Source organism: Poeciliopsis prolifica, unplaced genomic scaffold (assembly GCF_027474105.1).
Source record: "Poeciliopsis prolifica strain line A6 unplaced genomic scaffold, Auburn_PproV2 SCAFFOLD007, whole genome shotgun sequence".
Lineage (NCBI taxonomy): Eukaryota > Metazoa > Chordata > Actinopteri > Cyprinodontiformes > Poeciliidae > Poeciliopsis > Poeciliopsis prolifica.
The window spans coordinates 3,355,111-3,378,555 of NW_026562382.1; the positions used below are offsets into that span (position 1 = coordinate 3,355,111).

General features: G+C 40.3%; 2 protein-coding genes across 2 annotated transcripts; both read left to right on the plus strand.

Moving 5' to 3' along the window:
• creb1b (cAMP responsive element binding protein 1b) lies at window positions 1-9,566 on the plus strand. Its single transcript, XM_055031511.1, has 8 exons — window positions 1-155; window positions 2,302-2,414; window positions 2,587-2,733; window positions 2,823-2,923; window positions 3,150-3,304; window positions 4,088-4,276; window positions 4,414-4,567; window positions 5,380-9,566. The coding sequence occupies exons 2-8, from the start codon at window positions 2,310-2,312 to the stop codon at window positions 5,522-5,524; spliced, it is 996 nt and encodes a 331-aa protein (XP_054887486.1). The 5' UTR covers window positions 1-155; window positions 2,302-2,309; the 3' UTR covers window positions 5,525-9,566.
• A 668-nt stretch (window positions 9,567-10,234) lies between these two features.
• On the plus strand, window positions 10,235-22,334 carry ccnyl1 (cyclin Y-like 1). Its single transcript, XM_055031514.1, has 11 exons — window positions 10,235-10,992; window positions 11,072-11,239; window positions 13,463-13,537; window positions 13,802-13,845; window positions 14,320-14,420; window positions 14,704-14,739; window positions 14,817-14,868; window positions 16,299-16,418; window positions 16,729-16,895; window positions 18,713-18,875; window positions 19,583-22,334. Exons 2-11 carry the CDS (start codon window positions 11,080-11,082, stop codon window positions 19,697-19,699), a joined length of 1,035 nt encoding a protein of 344 aa, XP_054887489.1. The 5' UTR covers window positions 10,235-10,992; window positions 11,072-11,079; the 3' UTR covers window positions 19,700-22,334.
• The last annotated feature ends 1,111 nt before the right edge of the window (window positions 22,335-23,445 follow it).

Genomic DNA, 23,445 nt, shown 5'->3' on the forward strand with positions numbered 1-23,445 from the left:
CAGCGTCGCCATCTGCTTTCTCGTCCTTCTCCAATCTCCGTGTTGTTGTTCCCGGTGACGCGGCGGAGGTGTAGCCTGACGCGGGCTCTTACGTGTCGGCCAGAATAAAAGTGGAGCTCCGGAGACCCGGGAGTGACGAAAGGGTGTCTGTATCGGTAAGGAGGAAGGGACGTCCGGGGTTCAGAGGGACGGGAGGTGGCCGCCGAAAGTGTCGGTTTGGTTCTGGTTCGGTCCGAAGGAAACAAAGAGATCATGGCGCCGCGGTGTGTTTGTAGCAGGATGGAGGGAGGGGAGGCTGCGGCTGTTTGGGGAGAATCTGAGGAAACCGAGCCGCCTTGACAGCGAAGCGAGGCGGCCACTTTGTTTCGCTAACACACAATCAGCTATGATGCCTTGTTAACGCGCTCAACCGCCAAAGGTTGTTACGGCGCAAAAGCCGCTACATGCGCAATTTTTTTTTTTTTTTTTTTTTTGCGCCGTCTTCTAAAAAAAAAAGGTGCAACGAAAATCACTGGATATACTCAGTTTTGTTTCCTCCGACTTTTAACCGAGTATTTTATTGCCCTCTAAAACGTTTTTATGATTATTATTTTTTATTCTTTTTCCATCCATAAAGTTTAAAGTCCTGCTGTTTGGTCGACTCTGAAAACATGAAGATTTGTATGTTTCTCTCTTTTTAGCGCTTAATCATTTTCTCGGCCGCACAGTGTTTTCATCGCATTTTATTTATTGTGGTTGTTTTTGAATGAAAACATCTCCTGGGACGTAATCCGTTCGCCTTCGGGTGTGGGGGGGCATGAGGGGGGCGTTGCCCGGGCCATGTGGCTGGGCTGTCACTCGCAGAGCGTCCGAGTGATTTTTGAAAAGCAGAGGGAGAAATGTGCAAAGCCAATCATGCGGCGGAGAGACGCTACGCACAGTGTGAGATCACCGAGAACAGGGAACAGCACGTTCCAGGTCGGCGGCGGCCTCGGCACGCCCCACATATCACCGGAGTCACATCGGCAGGCTGCCTCTGGTTTGGTATCACAAACACCTCGGATCTGGCTCGGCCCTGTTGGAGGGTCCTCATGTTCTACATTTCAGTACCCGATTAAAAAAAAAAAAGAGTCCATATGTGGATAATTTAATTTCTTCTAACAGATTCTAATCCCAGCACTAATATGTACATATTTGGGATTTGTATGTCCTTCCACGCTAATAAAAAGACTTACTAGGCAGTTATGATCAATTTCAAAAATCTGAATTGCCCTTTTTTTGTTTGTTTGTTTGTTTGTTGCTTTTAACCATTATTCTGGACGACAGGTGTGTCACTAAGCCTATTTTAGGGGGGCTGAAGCCCTCCAAGGTAATGTTTTTTGTTTTGTTCTGGTTTTTTCCCCCCAATATTTTACAAAGCTGTCAATAAACCTTGTGACAACACAGAGCTCTGTTTATATGCAATGGTTGCTTAAAACATTTACACAGTAAAGTATCTCTTAAATCTCCTCAAAAGTGAAAAGGCAACTTCTCAGCTTTTGTTACTATTTCATAGCACAATCAAGTAACTATGTTACTTTCAGTTGCAATGAAAATTATATATAGATATATAAAAATGCATTTTTATTGCATTTTTATATAGCAATAAAAATGCCATATATATATATATATATATATATATATATATATATATATATATATATATATATATATTATATATATATAAAGATAGATAGATAATAGCAAAACAAATATAACATAAAAGAGATTTTACTTCCTGATTTAATTCCTTGAAATTGCACCTCTGTCTCTTTAAAAACTCTTACTCTTTCTGTACTGCCTCTTTAAAGCCAAGTGACGCCCCCGATGAGTGCGCTTAATTTTATTTTTCTATTAAAAAAGTTTTGGTGAAGAAATGTAAAAATCATTCAAATAAATTAGTCTTTTGGCTCATAATGTGTCTGAGAAACCCAGCGATGGGCCAATCTATGATTATTCACGTAGGTAACAAGGTTGCGTCACAGACCACACACACACACCAGGATGTGGGGTCTCTGTGTAGTACTTACAGTTTGTGTAAGTACCGCACAAACTGGTGTAGTATTTAAAGGTCTCTTGACACTTTGACCGTATTAAAGTGGATTTGCCTCATAAAAACTGATTTGAAAGAACAGTGAAGTTTTGGGGAAGGAAAAAAAAAGAAATATTATTTCTAAACTTGAACATTTTTCTTCCAAGGATGCCAATAAATGTAGATAACCCAAGAGATTCTCCTGAAAAGCTCAGTTTTCACCCACTTTGGCTCTGATTTCCCGTCCTCAGCTTCGCCAATGAAGATGGAGCCAGCAGCCGAGGCTCAGCAGGCGGCGGACACTGCTGTGACTGAAACGGAGAGCCAGCAGATCACCCCGGCACAGATCGCCACGTTAGCGCAGGTAACACGAGGCAGTCGGAGGCTTTCTGCTGTTTGGAGCGCAGAGTCTGTATTCCTTAAGGCTGGATTATGTGTCGAATGAAGGGAGCTGTTGACGGACACTAATTTGGACTTTTTGCAAATTTCACGCCGGCTCCCATCGAACAGAATGTTGTCACACCTCTGCGTTTAAGGTATCCATGACAGCGGGACACGCCTCGGCAACGGGTCCCACCGTAACGCTGGTGCAGCTTCCCAACGGACAGACGGTCCAGGTGCACGGAGTCATTCAGGCCGCGCAGCCGTCTGTCATCCAGTCCCCGCAGGTCCAGGCTGTGCAGGTAAAACACGCCTGAGTTGAAGTGAGTGATAACATTCGGGACGTTAAGTTTAATCCGTGCACCGCGCTTTGTTTACTTGTTGGAGTTAGATCTCCACCATAGCTGAAAGTGAAGACTCTCAGGAGTCAGTCGACAGCGTGACGGACTCCCAGAAGCGCAGAGAGATTCTATCGCGGCGTCCATCATACAGGTAACCCGGTCTGGCCAGGATGACTCAGAATATCCTGCAAATATTTTCTAGAAATTCATGTTTTCCAGGATCGGCTCAGGTTTAGCTTTGTGCGTCTTTTACTATTTAGCTTCTCGTAGTGGTCAGTGAACTTGCTGCAATAACTTTAATTTACCTCTTGTTGTTTTAATCTGCACCAAGAAACCTGCAGTTGTGAATCCTCACAATTTGTTTCCTGACTCGAAAGGAAAATCCTGAACGACCTTTCGTCCGACGCGCCGGCGGTCCCGCGGATCGAGGAGGAAAAGGCTGAAGAGGACTCGTCTGCTGCCGCAGCTACGCCCGCCATCACCACCGTTACCGTGCCGACGCCCATCTACCAGACCAGCAGCGGACAGTACAGTAAGTGTCAGCTGGCTTCGTGTGTGGATAGTTTGTTTCTAAATAGGAAACGAAATAGCAAATCGTCTTTTTTTGCCAACATAGACTGTCGCACATTGGCGTGCACGATATATCGGTTAACTTGTCGGTTTTGGGGTGACATTGACAACCAACATTCATTTTTTATCTTGTTTCCATTTTTTCTGTAGGGGGAGCCAGAATGGTTGTGAAGTGTACATAATATCTGAAAATATCGGTTGTTGGCCATTACAGCGATATTATCAGATATTAAAATCAGTCCACATTTTTTCACATGTCAAATGTTACTGCCGCTTCCTTTCTTTGTCTTTTAAAGTCGTCATCTTGTACTTGGATACAATTTCCATTGCCTGATGTACTTCACGCTTCATTTCTGTTGGAACAAAAATGATCATCTGCCTGGATAAACAATGCGCCATTAAGCACACACAAGTGTATTAAGATAAAAAAAACTACTTACAGGCCAAACCAAAGAAGGTTACTGAGGTAAAAAATAAAAAACCGTTGCGAATGAAATTAAAGATGCACAGCCTGAGTGTTATGACTGACATCCACTTTTACATGCCAATATGATTGATATCAAATAAGAATAAAAAAAAATAAAGCAAAACTGGAAGTAAAACAGAAATAATAATAAAAATCAAATGAGAATCAGAATGACCAGATCACTTATCTCAGTAGAATGTCAAGCCTTGTACTGAGATAGAAATACCTTTTCTTATTTCTCATTTGCTCTTTATGTCTTTTTTCCCTCCAACCCCACAGTTGCGATCACGCAGGGCGGAGCCATTCAGCTGGCCAATAACGGCACAGATGGAGTTCAGGGCATTCAGACTCTGACCATGACCAACGCTGCTGCAGCAGCCGCCCAGCCGGGAACCACCATCCTGCAGTATGCACAGACCAGCGACGGCCAGCAGATACTGGTTCCCAGTAACCAGGTGGTGGTCCAAGGTGAGAGCTGGATCCTTTCTTATCTTTATTTTTTTTAATTGCAGAGAAACGTTTGATATTTGAATCTAACAACAGATTTACTACAAAACAGGGTAACAGGGTGTAAAACCGTTTTATCTTTTTTACTCAACACATAGCCACCTCAGGCGATGTTCAGGCCTATCAAATCCGAGCAGCTCCTGCCAACACCATCACCCCTGGTGTTGTCATGGCGTCCTCTCCCGCCCTCCCGACACAAGGAGCCACAGAAGAAGTCACCAGAAAACGGGAAGTCCGACTCATGAAGAACAGGTATGAGCAAGGAGTCCATCTTTGCGTTGGAGTAATGCCTTAAAGCGGCAGTATTATGTAAAATCAACTTTTTTGAGCTTTCCATCATGTTATGATGGAAAGCCCATGCGCTCATCAAATGCATACCCAGAGGGTGTCCTTGATTCTTTCATGCATATTTGAGAAATCCTTGAATCTCCCGTGTCAATCGTTCAGCTGCACAAAACGCCTTGTTGGACGCAGAACCATTTTTGAGACCCAGCTCCAAACTTCCACCTCACAGAGCCTTTCCTCTCCTCCACTCAGTTCCTTCAGACTAGCCAGCAGCAATTAGCAAACACCCGGTGGAACTGCCGAGCTCAATATACGAGCCACGTCTGCTGGTAAAAACGTTGCTAAAGGGTTAATAGATGACGATGTTCTAGTGACTTGAAGTTTTAGAAAGCCCCAGAATTCTTAAAGTGACAGGGCTAATGCCCAATTTCAAGGCGTTAAATTGGGCAGATTTCTTCTAAGTGATATTTTATATGTACAGCATTTTTATAAACAACTACAGTTAACATAGTTACTTGATAGTGCCATGTTGTCGCACTATGTCTCTGGACAACACATAATACTGCCCCTTTATGACAAAACCCAGAGTTGTTTGAATGGGAAAATGGGCCACAACAGTAAACTGGAAGGCCCGTGTACTAAATTTATAACAGGCTCTCGATTAAGATTCACTGCAGATTTAAAAATAGGCTCTATCTTTATTGTTGCTGTCATCCCATCAAAACCTTTCCAAACCAAACACACGAAAGAAACAAAACTGTGTCTCGTCCTTCCTACAGAGAGGCAGCCCGGGAATGTCGCAGGAAGAAGAAGGAGTATGTTAAATGTCTGGAGAACAGAGTCGCCGTCCTGGAGAACCAAAACAAGACGCTAATCGAAGAACTGAAAGCACTTAAGGATCTTTACTGTCACAAATCCGAGTAGCTCCTGTTCTGAGCACAGAGCCGGGCCAAGTAGTTTTCTGGTTCCCTTCAAATGCTTTGACTGTTTGATTCTGGCCTTCCAATCTGCTCATGGCTGGCCTGTTATTTTTCTTTTTGTTATGTTTTTACCCAATAAGGTCTGCCCCATGACCTTTTCTTCAACAGTACAATAAATTTTGACAACTTAAAGTAGTGTGCTGTCATCGGGATCAATAGGGGAAGCATGAGAAAAGTGCCATCCAAAACGAGGCACTCTAAACTGATAGCTCGAATCCTGTTGAACATTATTTAATTTGGTGCTGGATGCTGCTGAGATCAGCAGCAAGATAGGTTTGTAAAGCCACTGCCCACATACTCGTTTGTGCGTCATTGTATTTCTGCTCTTCGTTGTGATTCTTCTCTGTCGGGTTGAAAAAGGTGCCTGAGTTAAGATGCCATGGAAATGCAAGCTGTAGATTCGTTTTCGACACTTGGGTTTGATTTCTACGTTTTGCCGTAGCTCGCTCTCGGGGGAGAAAAGGCGGTTAGATCCCGGGACGCACCGCGCATTTCAGATCATGTCTTCTAAACGTTTCTGAGCTCCTCATCATCACTTGGCTTCACCGGACTCGAGGAAAGTTTGTGTTTACTGTGCAAGCAATAATGTCTTTTGAAGTTTATCGCTGTTTAGCCCCATGTTCAGTTTCCAACATTGTTAGAAACGCTGTCTTTTTATTCAGCTGGAAGATATATTTAGGATTTATATATATATTGTTTTCTTTGTTTATCTACATTTTATAATGTATGAAACATTTCCAATATAAAATGTTTTACTAGTTAGGGTGTATCTAAGCTGGGACTCGGTGAATCTAACCTTGATGAGAATTATGCCTTACAGATGAGTCTCCAACTAACTGGGGAAAATAATTGAGATTTGCTACCAACACCCAATACTGTAGGACAGTTGTGGTGTAACAAAATAGGATTCTGCTCTGTTGTTTATTGTATATATTTATTGACCTCGCTACCTGTAATTACTAGGAATACGCCAGTGAATGTTGTTTTGCCTGCAAAACTGATCTGAGTCGTTTAAATACAAGCATTTGGCAATATTTACACACCGTTAGATACTTAATATAAATCAGTGCAATGTGCGGTGAAATAAATCACTACATTTCATAAGAATTACATCGTCCACATCATCGATTGAGGAGCATTTAACTCACAATTGATGTTTATTTTGACATATTTTTTATTTATTTATTTTTTGCCAACTAGAGAAACAAATCAGCCTCAATATGCTCCTCCAACCAGTTAGCTAGGTTTGGAAAGCTAATATGATGTTTTAAATTTGCACCACTGAAACATGCATAACTTTATCATTTGTTTATAAACATATCTCTTCATAAGCAGCCTCACAAGCCCACACATTTCTTCTGCTGACAGTGTTTTCGTGCGGTGCAGTTTGCTAATGCTCGCATTTTCTATTTACATGTGACTTGCTGAATCCGGTGGTAAAAGATATCGGTGTAGTTCCAAATAATTGGGTGAAGACAAAATGCTGTGCTGGTCTTTGAGCTTCGGATGCTCTCTGTGCGCCTCTGCCTTTTTTAGCTTTTATGCCGCATGCCGTGGCGGGAGTGCTGGTTAGAAAATTAAGAAACGGCACATAAAGCTCGGGTATCCTGAGTTTAATTGTGAGATAGGAGGTGTTAGATTAACAGTCATTTGGGAAATAATATATAAATAACAATAGTTTTGTTTAATTTTCTATTCTTCTTATGAAAAATGGAAAACTGAACAATAGTCCATTTGGACTGCTAATTGGTAATTGGCACCCAAACAAGATTTCTGGGGAAAATGTGATCATTTTCCTTATTTCACTTAAACCACAAGGTTTAAGTGGCTGTTTCTTCATGTTAACCTCTTATGTTTCTTGTTACATCTCCAGATAAAAAAAAAAAAAAAAACTTGTGTGAAACGATGCCTTTTAATGCAGAACAGCACAATCCAGAGCGGTTTCAAAAAGATAGGTTTGTAAATTTGAAATCTAGAACCTATTGTCATTTCAGATAACTACATTATTTTATAAATTCCTTTTTTGTTTCCCTCTGTTTTGTATTATTTTGACTTTTTTTTGTTATTTTAGTCAAATAGTCATGTAAATGTAGTAAATTGCTGTGTTATTTTGTTTTGTAGCAAATTGAATCTTGAAATGCAATTTGTTACAAGTTCTTGAAAATAACACAAGTTGTATATTGTGTCCTGTGGGAATGAGAATCCTTGTATGTGTGTGTGTGTGTGTGCGTGTGTGTGCGAGCGCGTGGGTTGAGAAGAAACTTGTATGTGATTGTCTATATTTTATATGACTGTACATACCCTCTACAGCATGTGTAGACCTCATATATTTCTGTTTATTTGACAAATGTTTTTATGACTTGTATGGAGAGACAAACAAAAAAAAAGAAGAAAACTTTGCATATTTGTAATATACATTAGTATATAATTCAAAGCAATGTTTTGTTGTATGTGTGCATTGACGTGTCCCTCCTGGCCAACCAGCGTTATGGCAGCTAGTGAATGAGGAACGGCCTGTGTTGGAGGTGTTTTGATTTTTGGAGTGTTTCGATCTGTTTCGGATCAGCGGTGTTTGTAGAAAAAGAGTAAATGTGTTTGAAAGACATCTGGCCACAACACAGAGGTCGATCGGATCTTTTCTTGTCAAATCTGTGAATGTTTCTGTTTCGAGCTTTACATATAAATATGCTGTCTTTTCAGTGTAAACTGCTCCAACACCAAATCTTTTTATATGTAGATTACAAACTTATCAAATGAAAGCACAATGCCCCCAAGCCCGCCCCCTTTTTAAGTCTTTATGTTTTCTTAATTCGATTTTATCTGCGTTTACTTCGATTCAACGTTTCTGCTTGATTCTGTCATTGATTTTGTTTGCACTATAATGGAGAATGACTGGGAATCAGTTTTCAGGAATATATGAATATCACTCCATCCAGAAACCAACTCTGAACTAAATGAAAATAACAAAAAATATATATTTTTAGTTTGGTCTATAAGTCTCAACCTTCTGTGTTGACCTTTAAAAAAAAAGTTTGGCCATTTAAATTGATTCGTTTATATCAAAAAAATAATAATCTCAGTTTTTGATAAACAGACATTGTGGTTTGATTTGAAATTATCTGACAATGGTACCTAAGTCCTGTGATACCGTAGATAGAAAACAATAATAATTCAGCCAAGTGACTTTTTTTAAAATCTATAACTTATCAATGTTAAATCATCTTTGTTTACTGTAAGTTTTTCTCTAATTAGTTTCAAGGCATTTAAAAATGTGAAAGCACTAGTAGTAACTTTAATCATCAGTTTAGCATGTAACATAGCTTTTACATTTTGTTCCCGTTATGCTTTACAGTGTGGTGTAATGGATCAATGTAAAGGCGAGACATATTCATTAAGTTTACTGTCCTTTTTGGATCTATGGGAATGAGGTGTACTTTATATGTGTATATAAAAATATATACATACATACACGAGTTTTGATAATTCATACAGTGTTAAAATCAGTATCATGTACGTTGTGTTCAGGGCTCATTTTCACTGAACGATATTTGAGTTACTCTAAGAAGTGTACTCTTGAAGGAAAAGTAAAAATAATTGCCACCCCCTTTGTGATTCACACGTCCAATGCTGGTGCTAAATAAAACCTTGTGGCATGATTATGTGTCATTTTTACTTACAGACGTACGTTGTGTGAAACTCGGTGCCAGAATTGTTTATACCTATTTGCCATCTAAATATAAAATGCACCACTTTTATTGTGATCAATGCAATGTAATGATTGTTACTTTGGCAACATCTGAACATAAATCCCATTTGTTGTACAGTGTCCGCTAAAGACAAGGTCACAAAATGTCACTTTTCATTTTGTTTGTTTTAACACAGACACATTATAACATCGTACCTGCCCAAAATTTCAAAGTGCTGTTACTCTGACATACATCACTCTTTTGTAAGCAACTACGTCTTAATAAACTGCTTAAAAAGTAGTCCATTGTCTTTTTTTAAATTTATGTATTTATTCTGGTTCTGATTAACCAAAAATAGACCCAAATGTTTAATCTTGTCTAAGAGAAATTAAGTAATTTGGCTCCACTGCGCCCCCTGGGTTATTCCGTCAGCTATATCTCACTGCATCAGTCGACCAGATTATTGGTGGGTCGTCAGATATCGGTGCATATCGCATCGGTGCATATGGCCTGGCGGACGACTGCGGAAATATCGCGAGAGCGTCTGCAATGGCTGCCGGGCTGTGAAAACCTCGAGGCTCCTTGCAGCTTCAACTTGAAATACTTTCACATAAGCAGCACAAGTAAGAGGGATTTACTTTTCAAAAGTGTTAATAATTAGTTTTTTATTATTATTTTTATCGGCTCAGAAAGACGTGAGCTAAAATTATCAAATGCATTAATTGCAAGAAATGTATCTATGTGAAGACTTCCATTGATTTAAATTACAGAGGCGATTCCGGTTTCACCGTCGATAAAGGGTGCGGATCAGGGACGCTGTAAAAATAGTAGCATCGTAAATGCAGTTCGGTGATTTAAACCACCTTTCAGTGACAGGTCGTTTGGCCAATGGGTAGTTCCCAAAAGTCATTGTTTTGATTCATCACAGCCAATAGGAGAGAGGAGAATTCCAAGGTGGGTGGGGCTACCACATCCCGGTGCCAAGTAGTATCATTGTGAGCTTCAGCAACAGATGGCGACGGCAGGAGCGTTGAGCCGCGGTTCAAATCTGTCAGGGCAGAGGTTCTGATGGCGGAGTCCCGACCTACTTCCTGACTTTTGGTTTCTAACGTTGGATTTGGAGAACAACCAAGACATCCGATTTTGACATGTTATTTTCTCTTTATAGTTGTTTTTTAAATTTGGTTTGAGTTCAGATTTCTGCTGGAGGCCTCAAAAGCCTCGGACTAGATTTGGCGAAAGAAGGAGCCCGGCGTAAAGGAGGCGTCTGCAGTATCGCTCGTAAAGTTTCCTAAAATGTGTTTGACCATTCGTGCTGTTTTTAGGCACTACGGTTTCGCTTTATAAAGTTGGTTGTGTTCGCGTCACGGCAAAAGGCGGAATTAATGCGGAGTAAATTTAAGTTAAGGAGACAAGCTAACTGCTTAGCTACATAGCAACGAACTGGACGAATGAATGAAGCAGCAGCTTGTAACTACTTGGATTTAAAAGGAGAAACTGAGTCCATTAGCGCCACAAGTTAATGTCACGTTTTTCTACAAGGTGGCACTGATTTTTCTTTACTCAGGAGAGCATTTATGGGCAAGCGTTCCTCGACTGTTTTCACCGGTTTCCCACATATGAACAGGAATGCTTTGCTTGGGAGTGGACGGGCAGCGGCAGTTTAGCACGCGAAGATAGCGCTGTGTCGGTGCTCCGTCTCCTAATGTCGATTAGGAAGGGCGAGGTCAGCTTTAGCTAGCCACTAATACATATATGCACCACTCGGACTTGTCGGCGATTAAAAGTGTGACGCTTACGCCCAGAGTTTGGAATGGGGAACACGGTGTCATGCTGCGTCTCTCCCGAGTCGAGTCCCAAACTCCCGTCGAGGCAACCCGCGGAGCGGCTGGAGGAGTTCACCAGCACCGAAGTGAGCGACGACAACACCGGGCCCTATCTGCAGCACATCAGCGACAGGGAGGTCCCTGATGGTAGGTGCTTGCCCGGTTATTACTCACAAACCTGTGACATCTTGTGATCATTTGTACTTCCCAGCGTTTTATTTTTTTCTCTCTCTCTCTCTTCTTACCCAACTAAACAACTAAGACTTAAATATTCACCCCATGTACGAAAACCAAGATGTTTCACCATAACAGTGAAAATATTCAGAAAGAAATTACTGGCCAAGTTGCTCTAAGTGCTTTTTTTTTTTTGCCAATCCACTGGCAAGATGAAAGCATTCTTGGCAGGGTTTAGATTACCCACTGCATCATATTGATCCCACTGGCGTCAAGTTATAGAGTTGCACATTGACATTAAAAACCAATTATTAGATTTTATCAAAGAAAATACAATAGTTTGTGAAAAAAACATATATATATATATATATATATATATATATATATATATATATATATATATATATACTTTACAGTTTTTCACATTTTGTCACATTACAACTACAACCATAACCTTTTATATGAATGTGTTTTTATGATACACCAACAAAGAGTAGTGCATGATTGTGAATTGAAAGAAATTTGATATAGCATTATAAAAAATAATAAAAAAACAACAATCAAGGAACAAATCGGACAGGTTAGCAATATAAAACAATATCCCAAGCTTTGAACATCACACAGTAATGTACAGTTCATCACTTTAAAATAAATTTCAAAAATGGAAAAAGTGTGGCATGAATCTAAAACTTCCAGGAGGGTTTGACACAAACCGAGAGGTGTGGCAAGGAAGACGTTAATCAGAGAAGCGGTCGAACTTCCTGTGGTAGCTTTGGAGGAGCTGCGGAGATCTGAAGCTTAGGTTAGAGCGATGGTCTCTGGACTTCCTCGATCTGGCCTGAATGAAAGAGTGCCGGCAAGTCCGGACAGGAAGCCATGAGAAATCCTGTTTGCTGCAGGCCATGTGGAAGAATGTGCTCTGGTCAAAGGAGATTCAGAGTTCGCATTTGCCCACACCGAAAGACTGCTGTGTCGGCATTCATCTTTTGGGAGTTTTAACTATTTTCTACGGTGAATGAAAAGTTTGAGAGCGTTGATAGGAGGATGGACCTACATACAGAATCCTAGAAGAAAACAAAAGACTTGAGACTGGGGCAGACGTCCACCATCCAGCAGGACAGCTGTCCTAAGTATACAAGCAGAGCTGCAGTGGAATAGTTTAGATCAAAGCTGGTTTGTGTTTTTAGGATGGCCTAGTCAAAGTTCAAACCTAAATTCCCCTGAGAATCCTTGGCAAAATTTGAAAGCTTTAGCTATTTTTAGATTTGTCTGACTCACTGTACTAGCTAACACTTTTTCATTTATTTTTTTGGTCTGCAGTATTGCACTACTTTTAAGGTCCAACGTGTAGAAAACACAAATACATTAACGTTTGCAGTTTAATGGGACAAAATAGGAAGTTTAAGGTCTTGTAAAACACTGTATAATGTGTGACACTCATCATTATGTAACCTCCATCTTCAACACTTTAACATTTTATATTCCTTTTTACGCAAACTATTGCAAATAAGTCTTTCATATAGATAGAAGCCTTTTTATATAGATGTATATATAAAACATCTTAAGTTTTGTATGTTTGTTGCTCTATATCTGCTGTTAGAAGTGTCGAAATTGCAAAAATCGATGTTCAAAAGTTCCAGCCAAGGTTATTTCCCCCTCCTATTGTCCTGCAGATCCCCGATCAGTTAAGGCATCTCAAATATTTGTCTCTAGTTGCTGCCCGAGCTCACTTTTGTAGCATCAGGACTTGTCTCCCCCCCTTTGCCCTGATTTCCAGACATGCAAAGTATTCGTGGCATTCGTGTTAACTGTGCGGACGGTCCGGAGACACCAGCTGTTGGTCAGACGATGGTCAAAATCCGTCCAGCGGTCCTTCATGCATTCCTCCCCGTCCTCGCTTCACAAACACCCCCCATATCCTAATCCCCTCTCTTTTATGTAACGTGCCTGCTGCAGGGATTGGGAGAAAGAAGACTGTCATGTCATGCTTGTAGAGGGATTATTTATTTATTATGTTGTTATTTTGCCACAATTCATAGAAGCAGATAGCTGAGTCAAGAGGATATTGTTTTGCAGAGTGTCTGTTTATTCATGGCCTCAGTTGTGCGCGCCGGGCTCATCTCTGTCCACAAACGAGAAGCAAACAGACACTCCCAGTCCCACTTTTAAGCACCGACACGCTTGATGTTTTCACAGAGCTGGCCTTGGAATTTAATCCATCGGACCACGCCCGAGCGAGCACCATCTTCCTCAGCAAGTCCCAAACTGACGGTCAGTGGTTCTGGTATATCACTGATGAATATATATATATATATATATCATTCATCTTTATGTGAATAGTCAGCATGAATGACTGAAACAGTCATCACTGGGATCTTATTTCTGATCCTTTTTTTTAATGTGTATTTGAAAGTTGCCCCCTGCTCTTCTGCATCAAATTTAAGTTCTTTGAAATGAAGCATGCGTATATGGTTAACTGTTTGGTTGTGGGTTCTGTTTCCTGTTTCACTTCTTTCTTTTTTTTAATCTTCGCAGTGCGCGACAAGAGAAAAAGCAACCACATAAACCACATCAATCGAGTAAGTTTTTTTTTTTTTTTTTTTTTCCTGCCCCGTTTCTTAGACGAGGTGCTGAAATTTCATCTGCATGTAGTTTTTATCATGTATGATTCTGACTCTCTTAAGTTACGGTTTATATTTGATTAACCATTTGATCAGACAACCTTTTCATAATTTGTAATAAACATAATGAATGACACTGTAGACTGTGGGTGGATTTAAGAATATTTTAAAAGACGAAGTCTATGACGTCTATTCAGTCAGCACTGTGTGCCACCTACTTGTTTTGTAAAGAGAAATGGGTCTGGATGACAAATAAGCTTGACCGTAAACCAGACGACATCGTTTTAAGCTTTAATGAATAAATCAATGTTGTTTTATTTAGTCATCACTGGGATCTGAATAACATTGTGACATTGTTTCAGTGAAGTTGCACCCTTTATCAGTTGAAGGCGTGTTATTTTGTGTTTGCTTCAACTTGGATTTCTTCTCCAGGTTTCTCCCGGTCCGCCGTTGAAGAAGTACAGCTCCTGTTCTACCATCTTCATAGACGACAGCACCGTGAGCCAGCCAAACCTCAAAAGCACAATTAAATGGTGAGACTTCTCACACAGAAACACACACACACTCGTACTCATTGATGCGCTGCTGGGAAAACCCTTATTTCTCATGAGAACATCGTGTTACATCACTCTGTGGTAATCCTGACAGATGTTTGACTCAAACAGATGTCATCTTGCCTCATTTCACCTAATGTTGATGTTGTGACATTGTTTTAGTGATTACAAGTTTAATCCTGTTGACTTAAACATTTTGTCACTCTGAGCTCAATAAATAGTGCAATTTACAAAGATTGTATCTTTATTCTTTTGTCAACAGTGTCACTTTAGCAATATACTACCACATCAAAAACAGGTCGGTGTGAAGCTTTATTATTATTTTACAGGTGAGTTGGTTGTGTCGTAGTGACGGATGTTCTGCTCGATTTTCAGGGACTCTGACAGGTCACTGGACATCTTTGATGAGAAGTTGCACCCTTTATCAGTAAGTGTCTGGATATTCGTAAGCAACCGTTAACTTTCAGTCCTTTGACTCTTCATTCGTCTGTCGTATCCGAAAGGATGCGGCCTGTAGTCGGGATCCGAATGCCAGTTCTCTCGTTTGTTTTGCTTTAAATGTTTGGGGATTAGAAACGCCCCATGAAATGCTTTGGTTTTGCAATCCGAAACTCAGCTTTGTGTTGTAGTGCTCCCACCCAGACGCCCGGCTTTTTAGTTCAAATGGATGTGAAATGCAGTGAGAAGAATTTTCTTTTCTTATGCAAATGCCATATTGCTTAAACCCTGAAAAGCAATTCTGCATAGGGTTGCTTCTCAACTAAACAATGAAAAAGAGTTTGAAACTGGTTTTCATTGAAACCTGTAGGAAGCCCTGATTAGACAAAAAGATTTTTCCTCTGTATTTTTACTTTTTGGTGGTGGAACTAACAAACTCTGTTCTTTTAAAGTTGAAAATCAGACTTGTTCCCACGTTGCACAACCAACAAACAAATAAATCAGTGTTTCCAGGTTGAAAGCACACAGTTTCATTGAAGACGGCATGGAGGAAGACGTGTATTTCCTCAGTGTTTCCTGACCTGAGAGAGGCGTCGCCTTAAATCAAGACGGGCCAGAAGAGTTTCAGCATTATAGATCCACTGCAAGTTAATATCACTTGCAGTGGATCCACAAGTGATCTGTCCTGGTTGGCAAAAAAAGGAGAGTGCGAATCTCAGAAAATCTACAAGGTGAACTGAAGTAGTTGAAACGCTGGGAAGTTGTCTTTTTTCAGTCTACAGATCTTCAATAAAATAGAAAACTTACTGGCATCCGTAGATGGATGGATGGAACTTTATCATTTGTAAGAAGACCATCTGACATTTGGTTTGACTCTTTTTAAGAAAGGGGACTTTATTGTTTTGGGAAGGTGTAGTTTTTTTTTTTTTGCTTGAGGGGGGAAAAAAACAAAAAAATAATCGGACCATAAAACACCTGAGACGTATTGAAACCAGACTCTTTTTTTCTGTCTGGTTGAGTTGGGTAGAAGGAAAAACTCACCACTGTTATAAAGTTCGGCCTAAAACTGTTTAATGTCTACTTTAAAGGTTCTGCTTAAAGTTAATATAATGGCAAATAACAAAGCATAACCTTAAATTTGTATTTGTTAAAAATTGAGCAAATACAGATTTATCATTTAAATGGTTCTCACCATTTAAGTTGTAACATGTACCTCACTGATGAAGGAACTGGGTTTTTGTGGCTTATTTCTAACCAGTGTCGTAGTTGTGGTTTTAAACGCTGCTTCAAGCTTCAAACAGAAATACGCAGCCCGCCGACCTCCAGCTGTTTTCACTACCAACCACTCTCCAGACCAGAACCATGTTCACATCCTGCTTCCTCCCTTCAGTCATGTGCGAACCTTTCCGTCCCACACAGAAAGAGCCGGTCCCAGACGACTACGCGTACGTCGACCCAGAACACAAACTCATCTATCGCTTCGTCAGGACGCTCTTCAGCGCTGCACAGCTCACCGCTGAATGTGCCATCGTCACACTCGTAAGTCGCCAGCGTGCACAGTGGCAAATTTGTATTTCTTTACTTTTGGGCACATTAGTTTTCGGCTGTAGCTCCTTATTTAGTCACCAGAGGGCAGTAAAGTCCAGCGACAAGAAATACGGCTCTCCACATTGTAAAGTGCAGGATGGACCCTTGATTGTAATAGCAGGAACTAAATATATGTTGTTTTTTTTTTGTTTTTTTTTAAGTAATAATTTTTGCTAAATAAAGTATTGATTGTGTTCAGTGTATATTAAAACTATTGTGAATTTTTTCAAATAATGCTTATTGATGTTGTTTTTCCGTCCAGGTCTACTTAGAACGTTTGCTGACGTACGCAGAGCTGGACATTTGTCCAGCCAACTGGAAGCGGATTGTCCTGGGAGCCATCCTGTTGGCCTCCAAAGTCTGGGACGACCAGGCAGTGTGGAACGTCGACTACTGCCAGATCCTCAAAGACATCACCGTGGAGGACATGTAAGTCGCCTGCTGGAATGGGTGCAGTTTCATCCCACATTTTTAGCCTGAACGGACGGGAAATTTAAGGAAAGAAAGCAAGTCTTCCTGTTGGAACAGGAGTTCCTAAATAACCCAAAATCAAATTGAATCTAATGTGTGTTCTTGTTTCTAGAGTATGAGAGGAAAATGAAATATGTATATATCAGTTTTCTTGAGGTGGAACAGCAAACTGAGACAAGATAGTCTTTTTTGTTTTGTTTTTTTAAGTATGATAAATTCTATAAAGTTTTCATACAATTGTCTTTGTACCTCTTAGCTTCACTAAAGAGTGTCGGATCAGTTTCATATCAGGAGCCTTTTGTTCTCTTTGTGGCCGCAAAGGACTTGACTCTCAACATCAGGACCTTTACTACAGTTTAACCAGTTTCTTACCAATGTGTGATCCATTTATTTATTTTAAACAGGGAAATCACGACAAATGTACAGTTTCAGCACAATGTTAATGACTGAAAGGTGGATAAGTGATTCTTACCGAAATGTTTCTCTGGAAATTTTTCTTTGGTTTTGTTGTCATTCTGTCTCTCCTTATAAAACTGGAACTATCATAGAACTTATTCTTCCCTCCTTCCTTCGTTTCTATATTTTCTTCAGTTTCCTCACTGCCTTCACACTGCAGACATTTTGGCGATAGATTCATAGCAAACGTTAGCATCTTTAACTGAAAGTGTAAGACATCAAGTTCATATCACTGAAGTTTTTGTCGGACACGTAGACAAAATGAGTCCTGTTCAAGAAAAAGGTAGAAGTGAGTCATCCTCATAAACGTTCTCATAAAAATCCCCTGCAGCTGAAAATAGGACAACCATCTGACAAATACACAAACTGATTCAGTTTTTGACCCAGAACATTCAGTTAAATAGGCATCAGGTTTCCGTTCAGGTTATTCCTCATCACCGCAGTTCCTCTTGTGTTTGCTGCTTTCTCTGTGCCACGTAAGTTGTACACAGAAAGCCACATACATGCTTGCCCCTCTAATAAAAGCAATCTAATAAGATGCACTTAAAGCTGGCAGGAAAAAAAAAAAGAGCGCTGGAATAAATGGAAGCTGCTGCAGCATCTCTGCTGTCAGGCTGCGAGCCGCTGAAGAGGCCAGGGGGGCTGCACTCGGAGAGCCACGGCTTTATTTCCTGCGATTGCTTTTCCCGTGTCTGTGTGTGAAAGAGGTTGAGAGTGCTGGCTTGTTTTTTATGATTTGGTCAGAAGCGCTCTCTCCGCCTGCATGTGTGTGTTTGCTACCCGCGTGTGCTCCCCTTTCCCCTCCCCATCCTCCTCTGTCTCCTCTCGCGTCCGTCTGACCCACACGCTCTCTGCTCTGTTTTCATTGCTGCCACTGAAGTGTCTTTGTGAGCTGGTCGGAGTTTGGGCCGAGGGATGGGAAGAACAGGAGAGAGGGAAACAGAGAAAAATGGAAGGGAGGGTCTCAAGTGCTCTCACTGCTTCTACATAATGGCCCCAGCTCTCGTCCGCTCCATTAGTTGCCCTGGGAAACCAGACATCACACACACACACACACACACACTTGTATGTACTCTCGCCACCTTTTGCTGACCAACAAAGCCTCCTGGATGTTGTCTCCTTGGAGACCACCTCCCTTAGGTTTACTCGTGACTGTGATGATGAGAAACCACGAAGGCGGTTGTCTGTCTGGAAGTGAATGACAACAAATATGAAATGTCTAACTTGACTCACTCCGCCAAAGCAGTTCTTGTGTTTTCCTGCAAATAATCAAACCACTCACCCTCTGGTTGACCCTCGGGCGTCTCCTTCCCCTCCAGGAACGAAATGGAGCGCCAGTTCTTGGAACTTCTCCAGTTTAATATCAACGTGCCAGCCAGTGTTTACGCCAAGTATTACTTTGACCTGCGGCAGCTGGCCGACGACAACAACCTCAACTTCCCGCTGGAGCCCCTCAACAACCAGCGCGCTCAGAAACTAGAGGTGGGCCGACCTCTGAACACCTTTTAAAAAGCGCATTCTGTTGTCATTAATGTCTTGTCACTGATGTATCTGTAGAGAGTGCTAAAAAACAAGACATGAGATGTTTTAATATAAGAGAGAATCTTGCTCTTCACCAAGGCTGTCACACTTCCTGCTGAAAAATCCATCGAGAAAACATTTGCATCTGCAACAATTTTAATAATTTGTAGAATTTTTAACGTTTTAAAAATGTATCCTATTCCTTTTTTTTGTATATAGGTGCTGATTTTCTAAAGGGGATCTTTCTGCTTGAGATTTGTGACAGTAGCTGCTTTTCTATTAACCATAGAACTGCACAAAATTATATTACGTAAATAATTTTTTCTTTTTAAATTTTGGCCAATTTAAAAAGAAAAAGAAAAAAAAACTTCACATTTTTTGATAAAGTCTGTGGGCTGGCATGAGGTGGTTTCGAGGCCATATGATAACAGATGTATTTCGCAGAACAATGTGAACCACAGACTTTTTTTTTGTATCATGCGGGTCACATAATCTACACCTGGATGTTACTACTGACAAAAACCACAAAGAAGACGACAGCATCGCACAATTCATAAAACGCTGTGTTATTCAAGCATGTCGACTCCACGGCTCTTTGTGTACATCTGTAACAGGAATCTACAGGTGACCTTTAACTCCTATTTGTGCAACTTTTTTTTTTTGCTCAGGCCATTTCAAGATTGTGTGAAGACAAGTACAAGGATCTGAGTAAAGCAGCGATGAGACGCTCCATCAGCGTAGACAACCTGATAGGTGTGCGGCACTCGAACGCCGTACTCTCGTAGCCCCGCCCACCTGCAGCCGACCCACAGCCGACACCGGACAAACCCACAGAGTCTTCGCAGCCGCATCAGACGGGGTTCTGCCCGCAAACGCCTCAGCATGGTGGTCTCCAATGAAGCTGAAATTAGAGCTCCAGAGTAAACCGTGAGCCGTCCTTTTCACAGATCTATTATTTATTTCTCAACAAAACTCTCTTCCCCAGAAACGGTGTTTAAAAGCAAAAAAAAAAAAAAAAAAGAAGGAGCGCTAGATTTTTAATTTGTCACAAAAAAAGCATAAGTAGGATAAAAAAAAAGTTCAGTCTGTTCTGGCTCGACAGGCGAGGTTTTGGTTGATTTTTAATATTTTGGTTTCTGTGAACAAACCTGTAGAAGGTATTTGTACTTGCTTAGGTCAACCGGTGAGATTATTCAGCCTTCAGAAAACGTATATCTGCAGCAGCAAAGTCTCTACAACAAACCCGGATATCACAACCAGAGACAATATTCCCTTGGTGAACAGGAAAACCCCATCTCTTTATCTTTTATTTGATTTTACAGCCTACTTTCTTCAAAATCATATTAAATTAGTGTTGGAAATATTTTCTTTTTGGTTTGTTGCTACGTTTTTACAAACAGAGTTTACCTGTTTGGCACCACTTGGAAGATAAATTTCATATCTTAATTGTATCCAAATATATTCACAAACTATTTATTGCCCCATTGATCCTCAGGTATGGGTATTGAGAATAGCTGCACAGCACTGAGAAATATCAGATGTGAATGTTTTTTTGGAACAATTTGATGTTAGTTTAAACTTTTTCTGAAAATGCTCATTTTATCATTTTAATTGGGATAGCAAAAGATGTATTTTGTTTTATACAGTACTGGAAAAAAAAAAAAGCGTTGAGCTGTCCATAATTAATATTTTATGTATTTTTATCTTTTGGTGGTCGTGATCAAAACTTCTCTTGGCTTTCTAAAGGCCCTGACAGATTCAGAAGAGTAGCAGGATTTCATTTCTTGAGCCACGTAACACTGATGACCTTAAGACAGAAAGAGCTTGAGCCAATTTGATAAGTTGCCCGAATAGTTTACTACTCAGCTGAATGAGTCACGAGCATCAAGGTGTATCTAGGTTTTACTTCCAAACTACTGAAACTGTCTGGTCATTCCTAGATACATCTCTTGTTCACAAGTCACATCTGAAAACATCTGTTTAGAAGGGTAATCATTAACCTTTCAAAAGATCCTTTAAATTTATTTGACCACTTTCAGGGAACTGAAGAGGTTAGAAATCCATCCAGCGAGCGAGAATGTTAGCTAGATAGCTGGCGGCCTTAACTAGCTAACTTAAAGTACTAAATAGATAGCTTGGTAGCTAACTCAAGGTAAACTAGCCAACTAGCCAGAAAGATAACATGATAGCGAGCTTGCTAGTTATCATGTTGGAAAGACAACATAACTAGCGTACTCGCTATCGTTCTAGCCGATTAGCTGGAAAGATGATAGCTGTCTAGCTATCATGTTACCTAGCTTACTTGCTAGGTGGCTAGTTAGTTAGTTATGTATTACGTGTCTATGTATCAAAATAAAACAGGCTACAACATAAATTATAGCAGCATTGACATCACAATATCAGTGTTTGCTTTTATATTCCAAGACATTCATCCTCTGATTACAGATTACATATAATACACATGATGTAGCTCTTCAGCCTCTGCGATGCTAATGCTCCCAGAGACTGCTAGAGGCTGTTGGGAAAATGTGAGTTAATCATTGTTAACTCACATTTTAATTTGCTCCAGATATTATGCAGCTTGATTATTTGATCAATATGGGAATATCTGTTGTGTTTCTATTCAGCATAATTGCATCATGTTGTGCACTACTGTTAAAGCCGTCTTATACTGCAACACTTTGAAAGTTTATCATATTAGGGTAGGAGAGTCTGATTCCTGCCCGTGCCGCGTTCAGTGTTATGTGGCTAAAAAAAGTAATTGACATTGCTGGGAAAATAGTCTGGACTAAAGCAAAACCTCCAAAATACTGTTGGGCTTTCAGAGAGACCAATGGACTGTGATCAAGACCACTTCAAAATCATTCTCAAAGATAAATATAAAATTCAGAGCTGTTAGGGATAACTCAAGACTATTGCGGAGTACATTTGAGCTGAAGTTTCGAAAGTTGTAGGTAATCTGAACTGAGCATGTCTTATGACAGGATCTTCCTGGCAACACTCCACTCCAGATGGTTGGAGTGATCAAAGCTTCAGTCAGCCGTTGTGCGTCAGAAATCAGGAGTGCCAATTGTGGGATTTGTTGTAATGCCATCTGTACATGTGTACCTTTTTGGATGATCAAATGCTACTGATTATAGATCAGTATTGCTACTGACTGGACGGGGGGGGGGGGTCTCCCCTTTCTCCCCTTTTTCACCCCCAATCCTGCTTTTGTTTTAAAGCCCCTCAGATCTCACTGAAATCACCCAACCCTTTGTTCAAAACCGAGACATAGATACAGAGGGAACAAAAGACTGACGGACAACCCTCTCCTTTTTGCTTACTATGTAGGCTACTAGCTGTGAAATTATTCTTTTTAATGGAAAGAAGAATTTGCAAATGGAGTATTTTAAATAAACACTAATCATGTGACAAATACATGCTGTGCTGGTTATTTTCACTGTAAGATGTCAAAATACCAACAAAGCCCTGTACAGTTATACTGGATGAATAACTGGTATAAAACATCTAGTCCCAGTCACAACAGCAGCAGAGCCGGTCTGTGTTCTTTGCTCTTATAAATGTAATAATCTCTAGAAAAATCACACAATGTGGCAAAACTCAAAGCCAGCTGTTTTCACTTCCACAACACGAACATCAGATCTAGAGTTAAGTTTATCATTTCCTTTGAAAATATCTGATATTTAAAGCTAACCGAACCCAAACACCTGCAGCCCTGCATTCACATCGCATTCGTTCACACAGCAGACAGACAGAGCAGCGGCATCACGCAGCACTCAGCAGGCTGTGAAACGGAACAAACCAGTCAGAAAGACGTCAAAACGGCCGACAAAAAGATATTTTCATTCACACTTAATGTTTTTTTGTTTTCCTTGAGTGACAAGAGGAACAATTTAAAACTCTGAAATGCATCAGTGATATTACAGCAGCAGCTCTGTTAATGGTGTCCAAAGTATTTCATACATTGTCAAACCAGCTTTTCTTAAATCGGTGAGATTTCTGTTAAACATATTGAATGGCTTGCAGTGCTTGAATTTGAGCAAATCCAGAACAAAAATGAATGTTAACCATCGATCCGCTACTCTAAAGATCTTGCCAGTGTTGGGGGATTGAGGTTGTCACTTTTCTATGCTCGCTATCATATTAAAAATAAATCGTGTTGGAGAGGTTGTTGATTTGCAGAAGAAGAAAAAAAGAAAAAATGAAATATTCAGTTAAACCCTAAATTATTCACATCCCTGATGTTAACAATTAAAGGAACGTTTTTTATGCAGATTTTTTAATTGTTTAAAAGTGTGAATATATATATATATATCTTTTATTTTTTTAATTGAATGAACCGTTTTTTTTTTTTACATTATTTCATAGTCAGAAGCAAAATACTTGGTTGAATTAAAAGTGCAATGTAAAAAACCACATCTACGGCGTGTAGGGACACTTTTGTAAATTGCTCACTTGTGTCTGAGACTTTAACACGTCTTGCTGGATCGCTGCAGGCTCGTCCAGTGACGGTGGGAGCCGCAGGTTG

Coding starts and splice junctions, on each gene's coding strand:
- creb1b (XM_055031511.1), top strand. CDS start 2,310: ATGAAGATGGAGCCAGCAGCCGAGGCTCAGCAGGCGGCGGACACTGCT. Junction 2,415..2,586: donor AGATCGCCACGTTAGCGCAG/GTAACACGAGGC, acceptor TCTGCGTTTAAG/GTATCCATGACAGCGGGACA. Junction 3,305..4,087: donor GACCAGCAGCGGACAGTACA/GTAAGTGTCAGC, acceptor CCAACCCCACAG/TTGCGATCACGCAGGGCGGA.
- ccnyl1 (XM_055031514.1), top strand. CDS start 11,080: ATGGGGAACACGGTGTCATGCTGCGTCTCTCCCGAGTCGAGTCCCAAA. Junction 13,538..13,801: donor CAGCAAGTCCCAAACTGACG/GTCAGTGGTTCT, acceptor TAATCTTCGCAG/TGCGCGACAAGAGAAAAAGC. Junction 16,896..18,712: donor GACATCACCGTGGAGGACAT/GTAAGTCGCCTG, acceptor CTTCCCCTCCAG/GAACGAAATGGAGCGCCAGT.